A 17950-nucleotide genomic window follows, 5' to 3' on the forward strand; every position below is an offset into this window, starting at 1 on the left:
CTGGCTTACTGTGTGTATAAGTACACTTTTCTTTAGACTTTGAGTTGATGTTCTATGATTGCTGCGTTGTAAAGTAGGTTTTTAACTTTCTGAAAATATTAAGAAAAAAGCAATGAGGTGCACAGATGGCTAGGAACCAATGAAATCTGGTTCCTAATCCGACAATCTTGTATGACCTGATTTGAAATCATTAATTTTTTGCCATACCTATATCAAGTGCTTAGTAGAGAAAAATTAGTTAGAGAAATTGAAAATGTTTTTAATAAAAATAAAGAAAACAGAAAACAAAAAGAGAGAAAAGAGAATAAAGAGAGTAAAGAGTGTTGATTGAAGAAAATGAAAATAAGAAAAACAATAAAATTTGGACAAAGTAAAGGATACCCATAACCATTTGGCTTCAGCTTTTCTTCAAAGACAGCACATAGTTTATCATAATTCTTGGGATTGTAGATGGTTTCTGAACTTAATATGCAATCATATTTTGTTGACGTGTTTTCTTCACAAAAAAAACTCCAGTCACCAGCAAAGAACCTACAGTTATTAGTATTTCCAAAGCTATGGGATACGCTGGGAATAGTAGCATATTTCAGAACATCAACATTCTGAAAAAGAAAGGAAGGAAAAATTGATTAAATGCATGAAATCATTACTTAAACAACATACAAAAAATCCGCTGAGCCCATAAAAGAAAAGTACCACAACCCTCGTTTTCCTCAATAATGAGTCTAGAATATTTTCAAACTAATAAACCATGATGTATAGCACCAGCATGAAGAGTATTATTACTTCCGGCAAAGATGCTTGGCAGTTAAAGAGGAGATTCAAGAAAATCAGAAGGGAAACTGAACAGGACTTTTGGCGCAGATCTGTAGGGATTTTGCAAGGAGAGCAAGTTCGTAATGAATGAGTGCTTGAAATGTTGAGAGTTAAGAATGATGCATGCATGATATAAAAAATAAGCAGTTGTCTTGATAAATATATCTACAAAGAATGACTGGTGGTTCGTTGCTTGGGTAACAATCAAGATTTTGAAACAATGTGAAAATGGGGATACATATTCTTCAACTTTAGCCATTAATTTGCTCTTTCCACCTTGACGCATTTGTTGGTGAAAAAACAATACGTTAATCATACCGATTGAAAATAATTGTAAAAATAAAATGAAATAAATGAACTATTTTTATTTATATATTGCGTCTGTTAGAAATAGAAATACTTACATAGTCTTGAAAATGTACAGTGGCCCCATTTTGAAGAGCGTACATGCCTAAAATTCCAACACCACAACCTAAATCTAGGATGGTTTTGTTGCGAAGATCAATATTATTATCGATCAAGTAATGGAGAAGATCATAGGTGCATTCCCAGATTTTAAATCCTCCTGAAAACAACAGATGCTCGTTATTAACAAACATTGGCACTGGACCTAAGATTCTAAAGATTTACATCATATTACACCAAAACAATATCAAATAAAGAGTCAAGGCATGCAAAAAGGAAAATCAGGTCTTGATATCTGTTGTTGATAATGAATTTTGCATGGCTTAGGTTTTTGAACTTTTACCTTTTTCTGAGGTCAAAAACTTTAAATGATTTTAAATTCGGGATGTGATGAAGTAGGAAGTCCTAAAACCTATGACCCCAAGTAGCATTTTTCAACGGAAAACTCGCGATTTTATCGCCGATAAAGTCGCGATTATCCTCGATTTTATCGGCGATAAAATCGCTAGGATCATCAACATTTGAGCGATTATCCTCGATCTTTTCGCGATTTTATTGCGATTTTATCGGCCCGAAAAAATTGCGATTTTATCGCGATAAGATCGAGGATGATCGCTCAGATGTTGATGATCCTAGCGATTGATAAAATCGCCAAAAAAAAGGGGTTAAAGTTGTCAGCCGATTGCCGTTGGATTCAGCCGTCAGGTCCTTTGACAAAGACGAGCGTAAAATCCCCGGAGCCTCCGCGGGGATTCGAACCCCAATCGCTACGGTGGAAGGCCAGCACATTGTCACTATGCTATGACCGCTATATGACTTGCGTGTGCGAGTTGAAGCCTCTTATACATGGATCGGCGCTTCGCAATCTCACAACTTATGTCTTTGCGTTCACTGACACCGATTTTTCATTGGATTTTTTTTTTTTTTTTTTTTTTTTTTTTTTTTTTTTTTTTTTTTTAATTTTCCCTCCTCTGTATTTTATTTCATACCTTGAAATACGGTTGGTAAAATAAGGTTCTATTGGTAATCTCATCATTCTGTCTCTGTAAAATTACCAATAATAGTGAGATGGCAAAGTTACCGATGGACCTTGGGAAAAACGCCAATAGTTTTTATCGACTGTGGTAGAATTACCGAGATAAAATGGTAAAGTTACCGGGGATTGATTACCAATAAAAGTGGTATTCTTACCTGAAAAAATCAGTAAAAATACCGGTTTTCAGGTAAGCTTACCAGTCTGTCTTTGTTACATTATAGGTACTAATAATTGATAAAAAAAAATGAGATGGTTAAGTTACCAACGGATCTCGGTAAAAACGGCGGCGGCGGAATAGAAACATCTTTCATATGCGTCATTCATGCGTTAATGAAAAATTGCAATTTATTGCAATTTTATCTCTATAAAATCGCGTTCGATAATATCGCGATTTTGTTGCAATTTATCGCGATTTTTCTCCCGATAATATTGCAATAAATCGCGACGTCGATAAAATCGCGATACATTCTCCAATTAAATCGCAATTTATCGCGATCACTGCTACTTGGGACCCACATGCTATAAATTATCAACAGCTTATAACAGGGTTCATGAGTCTCGGAACTTCCACCCTTTCAGTTCGTCTTGATTCATTGAAGTGGTATAGTTTCAGACAAAATTGGGTGGGTACAGGTGAATGGAGAGCAAGTAAAACACATTCTCACATCATTATTCACATCAGTGATATAAAAGTGAAGATATTTTCCCCCTCTTTTAATCCATTAAGGGTGTTAAGATCAGAGCAAACAAATGATAATTTATAAATTTCATAGTTCATGTATTCTCACCTTCATATTTGGCTGTTAACAAATCTGAATGGGATGTTTGTAAACTTTGGAAGATGGAGCAACTTTTAAGCTCTTCTGTTTGTGACTTTTCATAACTTTTTGACGCATCCACAATTTGAAATTGAAGATCTCTGCATGTGAATTTGGTTATACAGTCCTGTGATGCCGATATTGTTTCTTCGGTAGAAACTTCCTTGAATGGATCCCATATTAGTTCATTTGACTCTGTAAAAAATGGATACAAATTAGATATACTGACATCAGGAATCATGATCGATTTGTCTTTACACAAGCAAAGGAACAACAGTTCTATACCAGAGGTAAAATCACAAAACTGCGTACCTCAATGGCAGCATTTGAAAATTTCCCATCCAATTTCATTTTTTTTTTTTCAAAGGAAGTCATTACTTGATATTTTCTTGCAAAGTTGTTTGGGAATATGCTTGTAGGTGAGCACGAAGAAAATTACATACATAAAATTTTTTCAGTATTAATGATTGGTGCAGCTTGAAAAAACTAAGTAAAGTGAGGCAGAGAGTCTTTACGTTGCAAAGTGTCATTTCATAATTTCTTTGTATGCTATTGGGTCAAAATGATAGTATGAGCTTGGCTAAAGCTATGGAAACCAAGAAAATCGTTTTCCAATTTAGCTGTTTGACAACTTATGGACACCTTCATAAGAATGAACATTTCGACGGTGAAAGTCGGCAATCACATAACTCCGTTTGCAACGTCGCAGACTTCTTGTCATACTTTATTTTTTAAATGGAAAACTACTCAACGGCAATTCTTTAAAACTGTCATGATTTTTCTTCTCAATGCGAAGAAAATTCTGCATAAACTTCAAGAAATAATATCAATTTGTTCTCCTTTAAAAAAATGACATTGGGCGGAGATTTTCAGACACCGCAAACGAGTTATGTGATTGCCGACTTTCACCGTCGATTTGGCCAGTTCTGAATGTAAACTCAATAGGCTTGAGTAGCTGTAACACCCACAGTTCAACTAGAGGTGTCGTCAGCTAAGTTGACGGTTGTTTACTTTCGGTTTGCAGGCGTTTTCGTGTCACTACAATCTACATGAAAACATCTGGCTCTCTCGGAAGCAAGAACACAAGCTTAGATAAGTTTTTTAATACTTTCAAACCTTGTAACACTTTAATTTTTAGCCACATAGAAATCACAACCACAAAAAAGTCGCATATCATAACTGATAAGTAGTTTTTTTACAATACGATCATGAGACTGATGTTTCCAGTATAGATAGTGAGAACGCCGCTTTGTTCAGAGGCCCAAATTCGTCGTTGGCACTTGCAAACCGAAAGTAAACAACCGTCAACTTAGCTGACGACACCTCTACACAATACACTTGAGTGTGCAAGCGTACAAACTGGACAGTTGGCGGTTGGCTGCCATTTTTGCCGAGAGTGTCAATGCAATGGTGCATTGGATATCAACTTAGAAACTTCATACATCTCAATGCGAGGGCAAACCACACATATCATTGAAATAATCATCCTACTACAGCTCTTTTGTCACAAAGATCTGAGATACTCGGCTTCACATTTGGCAATGAGTCCACTAACTCGAGAATTTTGCTCATTACTTAATTCGGGATATAAAGAGGAGGCATCCAAATTTCGACTTAGAGCCCTCAAGTCTTGAACGATTAATTATGTGTACAGAAAACTCCTGAGAGGGAGAAAAACATTTGTTTAAGAGTGTGGCAGTTATGGAAATGCACTTGACAGAGTTATTTAATTATTGATTTAGTCTCACCAGCAATCTCCGCAACACTGGCTTCACACTCCTCTGCGTCAAAATTGAATTTGAACATGTTACAAAGTAAAACAAGAGGCAGATATTCCGGTGGCACAATGTAATCTCAATTGCACTCCTCGCGACTCATAAAGTTGTAACAGTCGGAATCTATCTAAAGATCAGCATTTGGACATTGATTAATGCAGATGAAAAAAGCGTATTAAGCGAGAAAAAAGAAAGGAAAATTTATTTGCACGGCAAATACGTAAAATATTCGAAAAATACTTCGAAATTCAAACTTCAAAGACCGAAACTAAAACGAATAAACTCACATGGGTTTGTTTACATTTGTAAAAGTGAGGTTAATTCTACGAGGGCTAGTGCCACTGTCCGCCCCTAGGTTGCGCTTTGAGCGTTTCGAGAAGAGAAACCGCGGCAATTTTAATTTGACGCACGGCCTTCCACTTCTCAGGCTCTGTTCTCTACTTCTCTTTGCCTTTTTTTTGTTCTTCAAAGAAAATAAGATAAAAGGTAAAAATGATAAATGTAATGGAGTCAGGCAAAATATGCCTTGGTGTGGAAATCTAAATTATTCAGTAAGTACAGCGGAGAACTGATTTGTGATCAAAAATATCAATCTACCTATTATAACGCTCAAAAAGAGTCAATGTTGGATATCTTAGAGAGTTGAGTCAAAGCCAAATCATGTGGAATTCACCCATCTAAGCTGTAATATATAGGTGTTTTCTTTGATTATCATTTCATCCTTAAAGCCCATTTTCCCTGATGCAGTGCCATCGGAAATACTCTGGAGCAAAAGCAGGAAACAGGGGAAGAGTTTCCTTACCTAGGTATTCTTGGGCAAAAGCAGGAAACAGGAGGAAAGTTTCTTTCCAGTAAAACAAGCTTTTGAGAATAATTTGAAAAGTTAAGTACCCACCTCCTTGCTTTATTACAAGAAAAAACTTGCTTCATGATTCATATTTAAAGATAGTAAGTTTGTTGATCAATTATTACCTGAGGAAAGCTGGCAAATTGTACCCACAAATTTTCCTTGTGACTTACAATTTATCTCTGCCCAAATATTACATTTGGTGCCAAGAAACTTGGAGTGTGATGACTAAACAAAGTACCTCTTGGTAGATGTTTGAGAATAAATTTGCTCATCGTTGTAAAATATAAGTATTGATACATGCGGCAAAATTACCAACCCACATATCTTGTGTTCTAAATTTCGCAAATCTCCTGCCATTTTACTTCTGAGAAGAAAACCCGAGCATAGTTTTTGCACAAAATTTCACTTTATTTCTCCCCTTTCTTCGAGCAAAAATACTCAAACACTGTGATCAAAATCTATGGTTTGATAGTTTTATAATTAATGCATGATTAGATATGAATAAAATAATCATACTAAAGTTTTGATGTAGACAGCTCAAGGATAAAGCTTTTTCAATCATGTAATTTATTGTTTCGCATAATGTTGAAATAGAGGGAAGAGGCAGAAGTTTTGTGTCATTGGACAGCCTAATAGCTAGAGGTTACCTAGCCATCTTGGCGATAGACACTAAACTCTTTCATCCCTGAAGAACAAATAATATAAAATTTTGCAGGCTACACAAATAGGATTGAATCCTTATCAAAATTTCGTGGGATATGTAAACTGAATGAATTATACGGATTCATTTCCTATCAGTCTTTATTCTAGGCCAGTAACAAGTTTTACACACGAACAAACATACAAGTTTTAAGTTTTTAAAGTTGCTGTTTAAAACACATCCTTGAGTTCTTTATTTCATAATAACTGCTTTCTAGTTTGAGGAACAGAACTAGGTGACATGCACAAATACTACAAACAATTGTAATGAGAAAAATGAATTGAATGTAATGCCTAGAGACTTATTCAAAATTGTTAGTTGATATTTATCTTTCAGACATCTTTACCTTATGTTCCTTTCCATGCAATAATATTTTCTATGTTTCTATCAATGTATTAACAATGTGAGCAGCGTGCAGGGGCAAAATGTGCTGCTGTGAATGAATACAAAAATAAATAAAGAAAATATCACTATGTTTTCGGGATTCAAATAAATTGAACAAATTGAACATCTTGAGCTTTCTGGGAGTAACAGCAAATTATATTAAAGATAATTCTTTGTCAAATAATGGCAAAGAAACCTCTTCAATGATTAAAATGTTTATAAAATTAGACTAACATCCGGCTTTTACCACAATCAACTTGAAAATGATTAACCTAGAATATCTCCTTTTTACACTTCAGCATTCTGCAAAAATACAGGATATGTACAGATACTCAGCATAAACAAAGATGAAGGCTTTGATTTTTGCCACTTGAACTTGAGAATCGCCTTTTTTATGGTCTCTGCGGGCCAAATCGTTAAAACATTGAGGATAGGCTTAGAGGCTGAAAAATGATATGACTGCAACATTTCTTGAGTGCTTAGGGGTTGATAAGTTACGGCGTGTTAGTTCTTGATGCTTTGTAAAACTGTAAAATCTTTTCTTAAAAACATTATGAAGTTTTAAGCTGTTTGTGCAAAATTTACTTTGTGCATGGTGAAATATACTCTCATCAAGTATATCACCTAAATAAGCACCTTTTTTTCTACTTCATAAAAAACTCTAGCTTCTATTTTTTGAGATTGTGACTTTAATATCAAAGATTTCTTAAAAAATCTAGGTCTATGAAATAAAATGAAATTGTAATAAAAAGTCTATATAATTAGACAGAGGTCAGACCAGCACTTATCTTCCGATAAAAATTAGACCTTCAACTGGGAACTAGCTAAACTTCTTTCTTCATGATGAATCTTGCATCATTAGCTGGAGTGGTGACAAAAACATAAATTGAACTAAATTCGAGGATATACTTAATGGAAAAAAAATTAACAAATTAAGCTGCAGTACATATTACTAGGTACTTTGTTCTTGTTTTTTGATGCTTTGCTCTGTTTGAGCATTCTATCAAAAACTGTTCTGCGATTACATTAGTCAACAAAACAGCTTATTTTCTTAGACTCAAAAGGCTCACGTCAAAAGCATAATAGCTTGCTGAAAATTGACACCCTTAAAAAAAAGGAAAGATACACAACAAAACGTTGTAAACACTTGAGTATTGAGTTTGTCCCACAATTTCAAAACTTAGATTTCTTGCCTAACCTAAATTAAAAAGTTTAAAAGTTCATGAATGATTGCGAAGTAATATAATAAAACATTAAAAACATTGTTTAACAAGAGTTTCAAAAACATTTGTCCAAGGTGCTGATTTATCTTTTCTCAATTTCCTATCTATTTCTAAATAGTGTCACTTATAAAAATAGTTGGAAAAAATAAAAAATAGATGACGAACAAAAACTGGTCCACTTAAACCAAGTTTAGCCCTACATCTGCATGGATTTTCTTAATTGGCATCACTTTAGATGCATTATACACGGTTGGAATAATGATGAGGGGTTTCAAATATTCTCCTTAAGACCCTATTTGACAATCTAAAAATGGCTTAGCACCGCATGTAACCTTGATACACATTTTGTATTAGAACGGTTGTTGGTGTCTATGAACTGACTATATGTTCTAAGATTTCACTTCATTCTTTCCAACAAGGAGAGTGATTTCATTCATCATCCTAGACTAAATTCTAAAAGTATAACTTGGTTAAAAAATAATATCACTTATTCCACGATAACATCTTTAAGTTGGCTATATCACAATATTTTCTAAACTCTCTCAAAATCTGCACGCTTACTTGTTTTGTGATATTGTGATTTAAAAGTAATGGATCTTGAATGCAACATATGGTATCATCACATTTGTAGATGTTAGCATTCTGGTGAACATAACTGACATAGTCTTGGAGTTCAGGAGGCATTTTACTTTCAATACAGTTAACAATGATATTTTTTGGCAATGTTCTGCCAAGTCTGGGACAAATTGCCAATTCATTGTATTCAAAACGGGCATAGTACCCAAAAAAACCTTGCAGCAGACTCTCTTCACTCTCAAAAATTTCTAGAGCACCAACATCAGTTGTTTTATACTTCCATCCTGAAACAATAAAAAAATACCACTGTCACAAAAAGAGCTTTAGTTGGTCAGTTGCACTTATTGATATAAATCATATTTTCAAACCTTAAGACACCCTGGTTGCTTTTCTTACAAAATTATTCTAGGTTGGAGTTCACAATACTTTCCCAATTTCTTAAATTTTGTCTGCATTTTCCGGAAGATAAAAAATATCAAAATAAGTAAAGTATTTAAACCACTTAGGGAGACAAGCCTGGAATTTTCACCTGTCATTACCGTAAAATACAAGATTCCCTAGATTATTGATATTTTTCTCACAAATCATAGTGTTTTCTGTAGTTTCATTGTGGTTATTCCTGTACATTTGTAACCCTTCACACCTTGAGTTCAATGAAAAGAAGTAGCGTATATTATTTAGGAACAGTAGAATTCAATTTTTTTATTTCTCTTTCATACTGCAGAGGCTTTAATCTACATTTCCCCTTGATGACCATTCAATTATTATGTGTATGGCTTATTCTCCAATATTTTTCTGTGTTAGATTGTTCTTAGAAGAAATCATTTTTGCTCCTGATTTATTTTATGTTTTGGTGTTTGTTGTTTAGTATTTTGATTTTTCTTTCTTTTTCACATCATAGACTCATTTGTTAAATTCACTGTCTCCTCCTGTAACGTTTGACATGAGAATTGAATAACTCTAAAAATAATTTGACATTGCAGATTACATATTAATTCTAGAGAAGCAATAAAATACCTTGGATCAAGGGTTGATCTTTGCTTTGCAGGTCCATCATACATGAGACGGGTGGAATCAGTTTTTTTGTCATCAGGTAGAACAGAACCATCCATGTCAAGGCATAATTTGTAAAATTAACAGATGATGCGAGGGCGCAAACCTGAGCCCAATACTTCACGGCAACTATGACCCATCTTATTTTGAAATTCATATTTAGGTACTTACTGAAGCAAAGAAAAAAAAGGAAAAAAATCTCAAACATGGTAAAAGAATAATCTCAAAGAAAGTTTATTAGATTACACAACTTGAACTCCCAAAAATCCATGGTTGATCCAAAACTTTTAGACAGTGAAGACTGAAAAGCGATTCCTTTTTTATTTGCTTGGGTTTTGGATTTTTCTTGATATGTTAACAAATACAAGGCATCTGATTTCTGAGAGAAAATTTTTATGGAATCCAAAAATCACTATTAGCAAGAAAATGAGTTGGTATTTGATGGGTACTTTGACCTAATTTCATTTTAGTTTTCTCCTCAGAAAGGAAGATTGAATTGGGTGATTGTGATGCAATCCATAAACACTGATATCTCATTTACGCATTGATTTTGGAGATTTTCAACAATTTTTGCATCAAATTTTGATGGAAGCAGATGTTTTGTGACACTTGAATTCTTACTCTGCCCAGTGGTCTATATAAAGCTGTCTGTTATAAAGAAGAGCTTTTCAGTTATCAAGATTTTAGACAGTATAACTATGAGCTAGCAAAGGTCTAGAATGTTCTTTAAATTAAAAATTAGTAGCAGTATCAGCCTCAAAATGTTCTTATTTTACAGAAATGTAAGAATAAGTGCAAAAATATTAAAAAATTAGCAATATTTTTTCTCATTTCTTGCTAAGAATATTGAGGAAGGAAAACCTTTTCCATCGAAAAATTCCCTTACGAACTCACAGATATCCTCACGCCATCTGCAAGCTGAGGCTTGTGAGCTTTAGCATTTTCTGTACCCCTGCCCGCTACTTCTTTAACAGTAAAGAGTAAATACATACCATATAAGTTTTGTATTTTCAACACAAAGACCGTTCTTGAATGATAAGTCGCAATGAGAATCTGTTGGTACATGGGTAATCTTCAGGATAGGCACACGAGCAGTCGGAATTGCTTTAATGTCGGTAAACTCTTGATTATTCCTCAGAATTTTCTTAATTTTAAAAATGTGCTTACAAGTTTCCTTTTTAGAATTTATTTCGTCATAGTATCCATCAGAGCCCCAGTACATCTGCCCAGCTGTTAACAACAAAAAACAGGAAGATTTTCTTATATTGTCTCATTATAGTTGGTGGTTTGATCATGCTACAAAAATGGACATTAGGCTGAATTTAGATGCAAATGAGCTAAAATGGCGAAATTTCTAGGTGACGGCAAAATATACAGCTGAGCAATTCTTTCGACTGAGCTCCTTCTCTAGCTGGATGTCAAATTTAGATTCAAACAAATTTTTTAGACCTTTTAGTTGGGCTTGTCATTTTTAAACCTTTCATGATACATGTAAAAATTTCAAAGGTATACGATATCTACATCAAGCACACTGCATCACTGTTGCACTGAGTACGTTCTTAGGTAAAGATACTTATAGCATACTGGTTGATTCTTCATGGCTGTTACACAACATAACCCATCAAGGGTGCTATGCGCTCTAAACGGTGTGCTTCATGATAATGAAAAGTCTGGATAAGAAAATAACTTTCCGATACATGAAAATCTTGGAAATTAGCTGAGGAGATCTCTACGGAAGACTCAGGCATGAAATGAAAATTTGTGAAGTCACAGAGTTTATGGGATTGAAAGGAATATACTAACTTCAAAAGAAGTCAGTAGCATGCCACTTACTTAGATCCACAAAAAAATCAAAATCGCTGTTCACAGAGGCAAGGCCCGATACTCGAGATCCAAAGTCAAAAACCGCACAATTGGTATACTCTGTTTTGATGGCTTTTTTTATGCTTGTTACGAGCGCCATTCGCCTGGACTTGGCTGTTGAAGAGTTCAACTCGGCTACCATTGAATTGACAGACAAGGTAATCATTTCCATGAATTTTCGCTTATCACTCATTAAAGCACTACATTCGCTCCTGAAATGTCCAGAGGATCCACCGAGTAGATCTGTCCAAAAAAAAGCAAAGATTAAAATTAATGTGTGGCTGCTGATGGAGAAAGAGACTGGAAATCTGAGGCAAATTCTTAGCTAGGCACCTGTACACTTCTCCAGGCGATGGTAGCCGATGGTGGTAGTAGCAACGATGTTTAAAAAACTTTTAAAAAACCCTTAAATTTCAAAAAGATAACTCTTAAAAAAATGTCAAAATGTTTGCACATATTAGGAAACTCTTTTGGGCTATTTTTGAAGTAAAATTTAAGAAAAAATGTTTAAAACACTCTTAAAATATCAACTGTAGTATTTCAACACTAAAAATGTTTAAGAAAAATGTTAAAAAACTACAGTGATATTTTAAGAGTTTTTTAAAACATTTTTTCCCTTAAAAAACCCCGCACAGAGCATGGGGTCAGCAGCTCTCTATGAAAGTCGATGAAACTTTAATAGATTGCTATAAAGTTCATAATTAAGGGAAAGCCAAAAAATTAGCTCACTTTTGTGAGTAGAAGCCGAGATATTCGCAATTGATTCCGGACTATTTTCTATCATGCCGCAGAATGGCGGAATAATTCCGAGTCCCCTCTTCTCTCGTTGTTCGGCATTCTTGATCAGACCTTACATCACTCACGTGAAGATAGGTGGTTCTGCGCTCGGCCGGTGCGAATGCCGTACTCCCTCCCTCTCCCCGCATCTGTCAATTCTGTTTCAGCAACTACATTTCAGATTAAACCGGCCGGCGGCGCCAGCATGGGAGAGGTGCGAAAAGCAGGGAACTCCATATCACACAGCCCCAACGGAGCGTCCTATTGAAAGGAGTGAGTGTAAACAATGCGACATCGTAGTTACCTGGTGGGGAGAGGGGGTTTCCTGGCCGAAGTGCTCAAGCAAGGTAAGGCGACACGGAGAATTTACCTTCGCCAAACAGAAAATAGTCCGGGTTCAACCGCAAATATCTCTGCTTCTACTCGCAAAAGTGAGCTAATTTTTTGGCTTTCCCTTAGTTATGAACTTTATATCAATCTATTAAAGTTTCATCGACTTCCATAGAGAGCCGCTGACCCCATGCTCTGTGCGGGGTTCTTTTACTTCTTGTTTTGACTTAAAAAAATAGCCAAAAATAGTTTCCTAATACGAACATTTTAACAGATTTTTAAGAGTTTTTGAAAAAGGTTTTAAAAGGTCATTGCTTCAAGAGAAATCTTAATTCTGAAGTTTTCTGCACTACTAAGAGTCCCTTTTTCTACAGACGCATAAATTAATAACGGTAACGCATAATTAAAACGGTTATCTGAGCATAAATTCAATTAATGTTGCAGGAATAGTACTTGGTGACCTGCATGGTAGGTGGCAGAGTTTGGCTCTTGATACCAGCCTCTGTCTGCAGTTAAAATTTATCAATTATCAATGCGCTCATTAATTTTGAGATATGATAAAATTACAACAAAGGGATCAGAGATGGCTGAGATAATCCAAACTTCCATGCAAGCCAGTTGTGAGAGGCTCCTCATTTCTGCGACAGAATCTATGATTTTGTACAAGAAAATTAGGATTTGTAGAAGGGAGAAAAAATAACAAGTTTGATTATCTTCACACTACAGAGAAAAGAGGAGGGAAAATATTTTCCATGCAAGTACGATAGAGCAATCAGAGAGATAAAAAAAAAAACTTGAGACTTGAGACTAAAGGAGCAAGCAATACCATTGAGGAGTTTTTGAAATAACTATACATACTTGGCAATAACTTGAGTTTTGAGAGGATTACATCTAAAAAGTTAGAATTCTTTTGACTCAGAGGAAACGATTCCATAATATCTATTAGCTTTCTGCTTAAGTAAAAAAAATGACAGAAAGGATTAACCCCTGATAAAAATGTTTCGTCGGACATAAGAGGACAACAACCATGGAAGTGCCTGTAATTTTACTGACCTATTTTAATGAGCTTCATCCCTGGCTTTTCACCAACATTAACAGCTTTATTGTGTGCGTTAAGTAATTTATGCATACTATCGCTAAAAAGGAGAAAAAAACTAAAATTAGAAAAAATTAAGTTTCAAGTAAAGATGCAGAAAATAGCTCTAAGGATTTCTTCAAAAAAGCAGAGAAAATTTGGCATGCTTTAAACTGTTTTTAACATATTCGGGCAGAATGTTGAATTTTTTTATATTTCTTCTTATTCACGGTCACTTTTTTAAAACTTTCAAAGTAGAAAACTAAAGGATTCTTTCTTCGGGAATCGCAAAAATTCGAGAATTCAAAATTCTTTCCGTCCCTGCCATTCAATTAAGAGAACTAAAGCCTTACTTGGGAGACAGTTTGAGAAAACAACAAAGAAACTTAAAATACTTTTAAGAAACTTCAACCATCAATATGTAGTAAATTATGACAAGAATTTTTTTGAAGGAGATTCTATTAATAAGATCTAAATTCATAACGTCTGTTCGTTTCAGTTTCTTGCCAATATCTGCTGATCAGTTGGCTTACCCTCACATCTTCTTTAAGCAAATTACAATGAAGGACAACCATATACATACAAAGAGGCCACACAGAGCCATATGTATGGCTGACGAAAACATACCTGTTTTCAAATTGAATATAAGCCGCAGGCGATGATGCATCTGTGAGGCACTGTTTCACTTTCCCCGCATTAGACAGTATTGGAGTCAAGGTCTCGAACAATTTCAGCGTGTCTGCCTCACCTGCAATTAATAAAAACATAACTGAAAAACAGTTGAGTGATAGAACAATCTAATTGAAGCTGCAGAGGTTGGTATAAGTGCCATGTTTTCCTCCAGAGAGAGATTTTATCTGAAACTAGTGAGCTGAAACTTTTTACTTGAAAAAACCAGAGCTCCAGAGAGCTGATTTTTTAGACTTACGATAGCATGAAAAGCCATCAAAAGTTGATACATTACATACTACATGCATAGGACTATGTTTTACCTCACCTTGCGGCCATAGCAAGAGACTTAGTCAGCAATCAACTCACAGGCACTGCCATTAAAATAGATAAGAAATATGAGGGTGATTTTCAACAAGAATTTCAAGAAAAAGAGCAGAAGAACCAATTTCCAAGGCTTAACTCAGAATCTACAAGTATGTTTCCAAGTATTTTAGAAATCCGATTATATTTTGGGGTGTGGAAACGGTTTCACTAGCAGAATTTTTGAAGTAAAAGGAAATGAAACTCTCCGAAGAATAAGAGTTTTCCAGGGGGGGGGGGGGGAGTCCTTGAAAATGGAGACGTTAGATATGAAAAATCCAACTTTGGTAAGAAAAAGTTTTGAGAAACTTAAAATTTAAAAGTTCAGGATGCATAAAGTATAACAAAATGAACTTAGGTCATGAATACGAATGGTTCATCTGACAGTTGGCCTTTTCCAGACCCTGGAAAACTTTTGGACATGGGGAAAGGTGAGCATTTAACTGAGCATTTAAACGTTAGAGATTACTTACCCACACATTTTATCCAATTGCTGTCATCAAATGTCTTTTGCTCCATCTTTAAAGGAAAAACCAAAACATTAGCCAGAGGAGTGCTAGGACTAACTGCTTCAGGATTGCTTCTTAAGTGATTTAGCACAGCTTTGCCAGAATTCCCTTCATCATCTGAGCAACTTTCTTCGGTACTACCATAAGGTACCAAAAAATGTTTTGAATTAGTAGTTGCTCGCGAAAAGCAATTATTAATATCAGAAGCTACACCAGTGTCATTTCCCAATGTATTAGTTTTATCTACTTTTAGCTGCAAGCGAGATTGATCTCTCTTCCTCTGGGATCTTAATTTCTTTTTTTTATCAACCTGATGCGACTTTCTTTCAAGAGAAGATTTCTCCCTATTAGACGATTCTTTTTCTTTGTTAAACCCTCTGTGTTTTTTAAAGTCAGTTTCAGTTTCAAACCCTAGAACATTCTGATGTTCATTATCAGGCAGGTTATTGTCAATCTTGAAGGGTACTTTCTTTTTTTGAGAAAGATTATGCACAAAACTGCTATCTCTACTTGATCTCTCAGCAGATTCTGAGTTTAGGGGCACTGTTATGAAGACTTCTGATTTTGATACATTTAAATTATTCAAATTAACTGAGCTTATGTCTTCCTTATTGCTAACACTGACACTATCAGTTTGGACTGTTTCTGAACATGTTTTTGTTCCTGAATTTTCTAGATTGTCAGTACATTGGTTATTACTTGAAGAGGATTCTGGATTATCTGAAGGCTGTGAAGCGTTCTGTTCTGGGTGAGAGGATGATCTCTGTTCACTTTCATCAGCTGAGTCTTCTGAGCTGCTGGATGCAACGTCCGACCATGTTTCGGACACGTCTTGCCGACTGTGCACAATTAAATCCTTCAACTTTTTACCTATGATCAGTCGACTTAATAGATCAGGATTAAGCTTGTAGATGTTATTTTCAGGATGAATTTGGAGATCGTTTGTTGAATCTGTGTAGCTGATTCGGACTATTTTTGATGGGGAAGTACTGCGTGATGAACTCATTTTTGATAGGAAACTGGAAAAAATGGGAAAAAGAATAATTATATCACAGGGAGGCTAGGCAGGCAAACTTGACGAACTAATTGTTAAATTTCTTCATACGTTATTGGAATAATTTAAGTCTCAGTTTAAATTTAACTGTAAACGAGAGGGCAGGGAGGAGCATATTAAAATGCACGGTTTTCACTATACATCCTTTTAAAAGCTAGTAGAAACTTAATTTGTTAACTTTAAAGTATGATAGAATATTTATCTTTTCTACTAACCTACTTACTTCAGTATCAAAGACTCAATAAATCACCGCCTCAAAGCTTGCTCATTGTATGTTGAGACTAAAGTCAAACCTGCCTAATATCAGCAATAGTCAATAGTACTATCTCAACTGCTGTTCTACGAAGAAACACAGTATCTGTTATTTTTGATTTTAGGAATATTTGAAATGTCAATGTAATTTAAAATGGTGGATCTGCTGGATCCCATCCAAAGTGCCATTGAGGGAGCCAATGAAGAATGAAACATACATTTTACCATACATAGAGAAATCTTGTACATGAGTAAGTAAGTTAGGCGTTTCAGGACAGAGGGCGCGAACCCAAAAATATGACTTCTTTTTTTAGTACATTAAGCTATGCTAAGGAAGATGATAAACTGAACAAGGGTCAGTGTTATGCAAAAATATCTGTCAGGTACGCAGATTTTGCTATGACTGATCTGTGCATTCAGTTGACTTCCTTCACACTGTCACACCGCAGAAACAAAATGGTAGACATTTGAATTAACGCTTCATTTGATGTTAGTTTACTAGCAGGATAACACATTATAAAGTTTCAAAGGGCACTGTGATTCTGATTTAATAATGCTGTTACTGAAATTATCTACTGCGGCGAAACTTCAGAAACGGACTATCAGAAAGATAATCAGACGGCTTCCTCAAATGGTAGGTTTTCCACATACTGAGCTCTTTCCAAGCATAGCAGATGACAAGTGTCTTAACTTGCTGAATGAGACTGATTAAGATTAATTCACTTATGGCCCGTTACACAATGAGCAAGCTCTAGGTCATCGCTCTCTCGCTCTGGAAAGTCGTTAAGGATATACTTGAGCTCCTCACAATCTTATCCTGGAGCAACTCACAGTATACCACAAAACAAAAGGACTGCTTTGAGGATCCTCTCTTTCTGAAAACTTGGTTGTACTTGGAGGTAATAACTATAGGGGGTGACTCTCTGCACTGTGTCCCACTCCCTGGATGATAACAACAGCTGGGAAAGATCGGGAAAAGGACACTGAAGCACTTGACATTAGAACTAACTCGTGAGGAGAATTAAAATTTGCGGTGAGTAAGATGAAAAATGATGCTGTTCATCTTAACTAACACAAGAACATGACAGATATCAAGCGTTGGCGGGTGATTAGTCAGATGCTTATCATAACATAATAAGTAGGTGCATACCTAATGCAAGCAATGTGATAAAGAAATTAATGATTGATAATTTGATACTGAAGTCATACCTATGATCAATGCATGAAATACTGGAAATTTCGTCAGACAATCAACAGAAGATCTCCATGTCAATTAATCAATCCTTGATTAACAGGAGAGAACGATTTGAAACAATTTGAAAAAAAAAAAAGGCAGAGGCATTCTGGTCAAGATTCTGGTCAAGTTTGGAGCCTTGGAGGTTATGTTGTCATAAGGTAAAGTAAACAAACAAATGCTGCGGA

At 35.3% G+C, this 17950-nt stretch overlaps 2 protein-coding genes across 9 annotated transcripts in view; both read right to left on the reverse strand.

The window, feature by feature from the left end:
- The window catches only part of LOC109044207 (histidine protein methyltransferase 1 homolog), a 39961-nt gene extending 34455 nt beyond the window's left edge, over nucleotides 1–5506 (reverse strand). Inside the window, exons 1-4 of the mRNA XM_072297943.1 lie at nucleotides 4824–5506; nucleotides 3046–3270; nucleotides 1221–1381; nucleotides 382–602 (exon numbers count right to left, since the gene is read on the reverse strand). Coding sequence (XP_072154044.1) covers nucleotides 382–602; nucleotides 1221–1381; nucleotides 3046–3270; nucleotides 4824–4881 — 665 coding nt within the window. The 5' untranslated portion in view covers nucleotides 4882–5506. The remainder of the gene's footprint in view (nucleotides 1–381; nucleotides 603–1220; nucleotides 1382–3045; nucleotides 3271–4823) is intronic.
- Nucleotides 5507–6483: 977 nt separating this feature from the next.
- On the reverse strand, nucleotides 6484–17891 carry LOC109044263 (speckle targeted PIP5K1A-regulated poly(A) polymerase). 8 transcript variants are annotated; one of them, XM_019061892.2, is made up of 8 exons: nucleotides 17738–17891; nucleotides 15187–16241; nucleotides 14309–14429; nucleotides 13660–13742; nucleotides 11470–11742; nucleotides 10629–10866; nucleotides 9601–9806; nucleotides 6484–8867 (listed from the first exon to the last, which is right to left on the reverse strand). In XM_019061892.2, the coding sequence occupies exons 2-8, from the start codon at nucleotides 16226–16228 to the stop codon at nucleotides 8491–8493; spliced, it is 2340 nt and encodes a 779-aa protein (XP_018917437.2). In that variant the 5' UTR covers nucleotides 16229–16241; nucleotides 17738–17891; the 3' UTR covers nucleotides 6484–8490. The 8 variants fall into 8 exon arrangements, with proteins under 8 accessions (XP_018917437.2, XP_018917440.2, XP_072154047.1 ...); XM_019061895.2 differs by having other exon boundaries at nucleotides 17679–17819; XM_072297946.1 differs by lacking the exon at nucleotides 17738–17891 and adding an exon at nucleotides 17538–17637.
- Nucleotides 17892–17950: the final 59 nt, after the last annotated feature.

The sequence above is a fragment of the Bemisia tabaci genome, chromosome 3, assembly GCF_918797505.1.
Source record: "Bemisia tabaci chromosome 3, PGI_BMITA_v3".
Lineage (NCBI taxonomy): Eukaryota > Metazoa > Arthropoda > Insecta > Hemiptera > Aleyrodidae > Bemisia > Bemisia tabaci.

What these genes read in the sequence shown, in the direction of transcription:
- LOC109044263 (XM_072297945.1), bottom strand. An exon ending in GAAAATACAAAACTTATATG is followed by an intron (nt 9,807 to 10,628) that starts GTATGTATTTAC and finishes TCTTTGCTTCAG; the next exon opens with TAAGTACCTAAATATGAATT. An exon ending in AGATCAACCCTTGATCCAAG is followed by an intron (nt 8,868 to 9,600) that starts GTATTTTATTGC and finishes TTATTGTTTCAG; the next exon opens with GATGGAAGTATAAAACAACT.